Raw genomic sequence first — 7,819 nt, 5'->3', positions numbered from 1 at the left:
AGTTTGAGCCCTGCGAGTCCCAGGGACTCGCTGATCAGAAAAGTATGAGTCCCATTATGCATTTAGAGAGTCCCAAATTTCGAATTCTGAAGTGGTCTACTTATTCAATTGCATAAGATAATAACACAAACAACAACCATATACATTGATAATAGGTTTATTTCTTATAAACAAATGCTGCAAAAATTTTAATAATTCAGGCATACAAGATTTGCTGAGAAATAGGTTCTTATTTCATCCCATGGTTCAGTCTTTTGAGTTCATAAATTCTCCTCTCTTTACTCTGCTTCCAATGATGCAAGGATTTGTCAAAGTCAACTTATTATCGCAAAAAAAATTATGCCACTTTAACTGCTTCCTTTGTGATATCTCTGGAATAAACTTTCGCAACACTTGTTCGCAACACTTGTTTTAACGTTACACAACTTGGCAATCGTCTGCTTTCCACGAGGTGAAGGCCGATCTCGCCAATCTCATCTCGCGAGAACGCAAATCTCGTCACGCGAGATTACTTAACGTGAGATCAAAACAACAATGGCGGCCATTGTCAAACTGCGATCGTTGCTGGAAAAAAAGATTTACCATAGTTTTTTTTTTTGTTTGTTTTTTTTTTGACTGAGAAATTTCCTTGCTTCCCAAAAACGCACATTATTTGGATCTGTGCGTCTGGCGGGAAAATTATGCGTCTAGGACGCGGGACGCAGAGGTAACGAGGTGGCTGGAAAGGAGACATTTTAGACAGATACAATACATCTCTGTGCATCTTTGTGAACTTCTCACACAGCACACTCCACAACCATGGTGGCCATGTCTTGGACCACCAGCACAATCTGCGAAGTGTGAACCGAGTCGGGGCACTATGCGTATTTCAAATTGGCTTGACTGAATTTGAAAGTTAGCAGCCAAATACCATTGGGTTGGCATTGAAATGCACTTCACATGCTGTTGTTTCTCACCTCTTTCGGTACGAGTCCAAAAGCTTTGAGCCACACTTTCCTGAGCTCCGGAATTCAGAATCCAGAAAAGTGTTGTTTGTCGTCTTTAGATTGAGGCCCTCTGCTTCTTATGTAACGACGGTATGTCTTTATTGGGATATGTGACTAAAATATTTAAAACAAGACATAAAATAATCTTTGGTAGGTGAGGAGTGGTCTTTGGTTCGGAATGTTATCAGGGGCAATTGTGTTCGTTCAGTAGCCTTTGTGTACATTTTAACCACGGGTAAGAAGTGATAAAGGCAGTTCACCTGAATGTGAACTCTCACTGTGTGTTCAAGGTCTGGTGAGCTATGGTTTGTAGACCTGCCAATGCATAGTTTTAGTCAAGACAGTTCATCACCAAAAGCTTATAACCACAAAGGTTTGGAAGGGGGGAAACTATACTTTAGTTATATGAGCACCAGACATCATTTACAGTACCCTTATCCACAATTACATTGCAGTTTTTGGCTCATTTTAAAGTTACAGAGCAAAAATATCATGTGCTTTTCATTATCAGTATGTCTTCTTTGGATTGGGTTAGTCAATTGATGGTCATTCAAGAAAGCATAGATTCCCCACTTTTTAATGTGTAAGATCACTGAACAAACATTAATATCAAATAAAGATAACCCAGGTCAACATAAATGCCATTGTTAAATGGTGGCTTCATTTATTAAGGTAAAAAAAAAAAAAAAAAAAGCACAGACAAATCCGAACGGCATGAGGTAGCAGAGTCCATAAGGTGCTGAAACGTCTCCGCCACTCCCTTGAGGTCAAAATGCATCTGCAGTGATTCGACAAAGTCAAATGGATGGGACAACAGCAGTCTTTGGCACATCTTTCCGGTGTACTCGTACCTGATGGTAACATCACACCAGGTCCACCTTGGAAAAGATGGATCAGGGATCGTGGCTTTGTTTAGTCGCCGAGAATCGCCACACGGGTGCCAACCATTGTCAGTCGGGGGCGACCCGCGGGCTGTTAAAGCGAGACCCGATTCCGAGGCATTCCATGGTGATAAACCGGTGAGAGAAGTGCGCAATCGCTCACGCACGCAGCTCAGAGGGAATATTGCTTGTCGTGGTGATGTGGTGCTCCATACCGTGCTTAGATTGAAGACTTCTTGAAGTGGCAATTTAGGTTCTTGTAAATAAAGGAGGATCTCCTCTTCATACGCATTGCTTTCAATTTGTCTTGTCATACAGGAGAGCAGATACCTTTGATTTTAGTGCTTTGACGCACAGCCATTGCCAGCGGTTTGATGAATCTTACAAGTAGTAAGGGGCAAGAGTGGACGTCCTCGCGGTTTCCTCTTTGTAAAGTAAAGCTTTGTGATCCTGGTAGTGGTGACCATAGAGATAAAACCGGTGTGAATTAATGATCATGGCAATATTTTAAAAGTACTTTTTTTTAATTTAATTTTAGGGGCAGAATCAATAAAGGGTGTTCAGTCCTATGAATTACATCCATCTGAATGCGTAACTAAACATTGAGAGCAAGGAAAAATGGATCACTGTTTGTCTCAAATAAATCTCTGCCAAGGTGTTCTGTTGTCCCAGCCTGATTTGCCATGGCAACATCCGTGGAGCACTTCAGAGAGAAATCAATTCCTTTTTCACAGTACTAAGACGTCCACACTCGGGCCTGATTTATCCAGACATAGCCTTTAATCTCCTAATGTATTTGATTGGTCTGCTTTCCCTCTATGTAGTGTTTGTTAAAGACCTTGCTTCAATCCCCCTGGTTAAAAAAAAAAAAAGCCATTCCAGCTGTCTCAGAACATCCCAACACTTTCAAGTATGAATGCTGTCACACACGGACACGCAGCGCTCGGTGTGTGTTGGTCCTTCATGATGAGGCTCAGAATGCTCAATGAAATGCTAATGAGCTTAAACCCGGAAAAAAAAAGAATAACTATCTATACTCGATGTGTTTTCCGAAAAGACAGGAGACAAGAGACCTCTGCTTAAGTTATTATTATGCAACTGTAATATTGTACATCCTTGAAATACAAATGCAGAATATTCAAAGAAGATCACAGAAAGTACACGCCATTTAATTAACACTTGTGTCTTTAGGAATACGGAGTGTAAAGGATTCCAGCTCTCTCTGGATCAGGTCATGTCCAAGGCCTCTTTCCCTTTCAGCAGCAATACAGCGAGCAGTCTTACCGATTCCGGGAGAGCCAATAAAAGCAGAGTGTCCCGCCCCAAAACCAAAGCTAGACTTTCACCATATAGTCAGGTGAGTGTTTTATATTGCTATGCATTTATCAAGTTGCAAATGTGTTTTAAAAGTGTTCAAGGGAAAAAATTGGGCGCTCTATGACAGTTCAATGTTCAATATCTCAGTTGATTTTGCGTAACTTGCTCTTGGAATGAAACAGCAAAATTCACAACAGGTGTTTGATCCACTGACGAATACATTTCCTGGTTCTCTTTGAATTGGGGCGGCATGGTGACAGACTGGTTAGCATAAAGTCCAGTCCCTCAGAGCCCCTATCCAGGATTGTTATCAAACTTTTGCAAAGCTTGCTGGTCAGCTGATCATTTGAATCAGGTGTTAGGGGAGGGAGACATGTAAAACAGGCTAGAGAGGGGCTCTTGAGGACCGGACTTGGGCACATCTGTGTAAGCACATCCGCCTCACAGTTCAGGAGGTCGTGGGTTCATATCTCTTTGTGGAGTTTAACATGGTCTCCCCATGCTTGCATTGCATTCTTTTGCATTCCACATCACACACACACACACATATGAGAAAGAGAGAGAAAATGGGAGAGAGAGAGAGGATAATACCTTGCATGCCCTATTTATTATGTTCAGCGGATCAATTTTTAAACTAAGACAAAAAGAATTTGTCAGAGTTCATCGGTCATAGCATGTTTTGATGCCCCAACTGACTGTTAGGCTCCAGGGTTATAATAGTTTTGGATTTTTCATTATTGTTAGTGTTGATTTCATCCATCCATCCATTTTCAACACGGCTTATCCTGAAGAGGGTAGCGGGAGTTGCCGGAGCCTATCCCAGCTGACTTCGAGCGAAGGGCTGGTCCCCAGTTAGTCGCAGGGCACATATAGAGACAAACAATCATACACACCTGCATTCACACCGCCACTCAGTGGGAATCAAACCCACGCTGCCCGCACACAAGTCAGGCGAGTGTATCACTACACCATCAGCGACTAGTTTTTATTTTGTTTTTACTTTTGTTTTTTAGGGGGAGGGGTTTCGTTAATGTAAATTCATTTTTAGTTTTGTATTAGTTTTTCATTTTCAAAAATACTTTATTTTTTTATTATATTCTTTTATTCTTAGTTTTAGCTTGTTTTTTTTTAAACACATGGACTATTTGATGAGTGGAAGATCAAAAAAAAGAAACAGGTCACTCAGTATCATGTAATTAAGTAAACTCAAATTCTCAAATAACTGACCTTCCTTCTTCTGTAGCTACAGATCGACAGCAATACCAAAATTTGTGTGTTTAAAATGAACCTCAAAAGCTCATGTATGATCTCAATCGACAAAGATGAAAAGAGGCATTTTTGCTTACATTGTAGTTAGTTTTAGAAAAATAACATGTCCACTCAGTTAGTTTTCATTTTTGAAAAAGTATTTTTGTTTTTATTTTATTTAATTCACAATAGTTTTTTTTTCAAATTTAGTTGATGTTGTTGTTTGTTTTTTTTTGTTAACTTTAATAACCTTGCTAGGCTCACAGAGGTCTTGTGGGGTGCTTGAAATTCTTCTTCCAACATCACACAACTTTAATCAGTTTTTTTTATTTTCCATTGTAACACTTTGACCACTATCATTGTTTTTGTTTGTTTGTTTCTCACCCCAGTATCCAAGTTTTCAGGCAGAGCGGTCGGATTCAGATCAGGATAGTCCCTGGAGGGGAAGCCCTCTGACTGACACAACCTCCCCACAGATGCAGGAGACGAATGAAGGCACGGACGCCTCCTGCGTTTACAAACACTTCACTGATCCTGGTCCGCTGTGCTACAGTGTGTCTGAAGAGCAGCATCACAGCGGTGACGGTCACAAACACGTCCATGTGCATGCTCAAGGTCAAAGTTGTGAGCGGGGTCGGTGTGAGGCAGGGCGATATTTTCTTGGAGCGCCTCCTCCCAGCAGGGACACATGGTGGAGCACAACGAGGGCAATTTTGCCCTTAAGCAAAGTTTCACTGGAGAACCGTGAAGGATGTGATGGCAGCATGCCACATATTACGGCAGTCCACAGTTATGATGGTAAGAGCTACACTCTAACTTGTATTACAGTTTAAATACACTGAAACCTCAACGGTTGAATGCAGTCTATTCCGTGATGCTGGTGGATATCAGATTTGTTCATATTAAAAATAAATCAATAAATAAATAAAATAGAACCAACAGTTTAAGTAATTCACATTATAACATCAGTTACTGCCATGCAAGTTACATTGACAGCAATTCCTTGCGTGGAATGAAATTTGTCGCTCCATTTGTTTAAAAATAAATAAATAAATACCGGTAAATGCAAACGAGATGGCATGAGCGGAAAATTAAATAAAACTCGACAGACTAATTAGGGTGGCGCATCTCTCCAATTAAAGATGATTAGATATGCATCTTGATACATGGGCTATGATGTAAATCAAGAACGATACATTTTCAAGTGAAGCGATTCGATTTGGTTCAATTCACTGGAATTACCTTCCAATTCGAAATGCGTCGACTGTAGTTTTTGTATGGTGTACTTCTTGAGATTGGTCTTGGTCATTTTTTTAAAGGTCTTTTTGGAATCAAAGGCATTTTTACTCGGTCTTGTTTCGGTCTCAGACAAGGTGGACTCATGATTTTTGAACAAGACAGGAGGGAGGGAGGGAGAGGGATAGAGAGAGAAAGAGAGAGAGAGAGAGAGAGAGAGACTGTGTGTTTCACTGTCTTACTTTAAAACTAATGTCATTCTACATACTACATAAATTTTAGCCGCTACGTAGCTGTATAAGCCTTTTTTTATATGTATATTTTAAAGATTGAAACCAACATAGTAACAGCCCAGTGTATGAAAAGCTGCTCTGTACGAAGCAGTGTGCTACATTTCTTGAACTTTACACTGTCCAAAAACAATTCTTTTTTATTTATTTATTTATTTATTTTATCATGTTTGTTTAAGGTCGGAATCAATGGGATGAGGACAGTGTGGTGAGCTCTCCAGATCGAGGTTCCACCAGTGACTCAGGAGATCGCCAGCGAACTGACCAGTTCAGGTTCAGCCCGCAGGAAAGCAGCAAAATGGAAACACTTATACGGGCAACACAGCATATGATTAAGGAGGAAGAAAGTCGACTTCAGCTACGAAAGGTTCATCCAGACACTCCACTGGGGCAGGCCAACGGACTATTGAACAGCACCGGCCTTTGCTGTACCTCAGAGTACACTCAAAGGCCAATACAGGCTGTGGTGTGTCGCGGTTTGAGTCACGTGATTAGCCCGGTGCACAGCCCCGCCCACTTCTCAAGGCTAAGTCCAGGGTCGGAAAGCCTGAAAAAGTCCAAAGACTACCTCCAGACAGACATGGGCCCGCGTTCTTTACAATTACGTTACCCGTTTGTTCGACCAGGCCCATGTTCAGATTCTCCCACCCCGGCCCCAGCTCTGTACCCGCCTCACACCCATTTTCGGCCATACTTGGAGAAGCATACGCCGTACCCCCGAACAGGCTATGCTCTTGAGCACCTCTACGACCAGGAGAGCCTCCGAGGCTACTGCACTTCTGCGAGCACGGATATGACCCCTCACCTCCGCATGCCGGCAGAACAGACACCCGGACACAAAGGCACCTCTGTCATTATCACCAATGGCAGCTAACAATCATTTTACACATGCACTGGGACTGATGTCAATAAGCCCCCGTGACTGGCCGGTTAGCCCCCATTAAACATCACTATTTTGATTCAGGCCCCACTAAATGACTTTTGAGTACATTATTTGTAACGTTTCAGAGTTAAGGTTTAAAACACTTAACCCGATATTACCTAAGGAGACTTGCCTAAGAGTAATTGTCATGATAATATTCAATACAGTATGCCAATAACAAGAACTCGTACGTGACTGTTAGACCACACTTTTGAACCCCGCTGCACACCGAGTGACACGACCCGATGCCAATGAACTGGAGCACAGTGTGAGAATCTGAAAGTAATTTTCATCATTGGCAGAACATTGGCAACTAGTTTTGCCACGATTCGAAATTCAAATTGCCGATGAATCGCGTTGCAATGTCACAGATTTAATGGTCAAAAATTCCACTTTGTATCACATGATCTAGAACCCCCAAAATGACATTTCCAGGTCTGAAGCGACAACCAGCAGGCCACCACACAGCTGTACCATTACAGTAAATGCAATATATATGTGGCTGAAAAGCAAAGCGTGGAGAGTATCTGTCGCTTAAAGTGCAGCCAATACCCTCTCAAACATCCGCACCCTGTCTTCTGTTGTTTGCATTTCCTCTCTTTGTATTATGTTATATACGGTAGCTGCGGCGTTCAGGCAATCAGTTTCTTCCTTGACAATCGCATCATGTTATTTGTGGTTTAGAAGAAATAATACAGTACTGTATTTTATGTGGAGCTTCACACCACCACAGCACACAGTTTTCCGTTGCAACGTGTCAGCAGATGATTAGGAAGGGCGTAAGTAGTTTGCAAATTTTCAGTTCAGTTGTGCTCGGTCACATCACTCAGTGTGCGGCCCTAATAAAGATTTAATGGCCATTTTTTTGCACCGAGCTTCAAACTGTCCTTCAAGTACAGTACATCACTGACCCATAAATAGTCATACATATGATCTTTT

At 41.7% G+C, this 7,819-nt stretch overlaps 1 protein-coding gene across 1 annotated transcript in view; it reads left to right on the top strand.

Moving 5' to 3' along the window:
• sim1a (SIM bHLH transcription factor 1a) overlaps nt 1–7,596 on the top strand; it is a 23,067-nt gene extending 15,471 nt beyond the window's left edge. Inside the window, exons 10-12 of the mRNA XM_019880023.1 lie at nt 3,059–3,224; nt 4,822–5,230; nt 6,138–7,596. Coding sequence (XP_019735582.1) covers nt 3,059–3,224; nt 4,822–5,230; nt 6,138–6,832 — 1,270 coding nt within the window. The 3' untranslated portion in view covers nt 6,833–7,596. The remainder of the gene's footprint in view (nt 1–3,058; nt 3,225–4,821; nt 5,231–6,137) is intronic.
• Nucleotides 7,597–7,819: the final 223 nt, after the last annotated feature.

The sequence above is a fragment of the Hippocampus comes genome, unplaced genomic scaffold (genome assembly GCF_001891065.2).
Source record: "Hippocampus comes isolate QL1 unplaced genomic scaffold, H_comes_QL1_v1.1 scaffold135, whole genome shotgun sequence".
NCBI classification, from domain to species: domain Eukaryota; kingdom Metazoa; phylum Chordata; class Actinopteri; order Syngnathiformes; family Syngnathidae; genus Hippocampus; species Hippocampus comes.
This window is presented reverse-complemented; position numbering and strand designations above follow the sequence as displayed.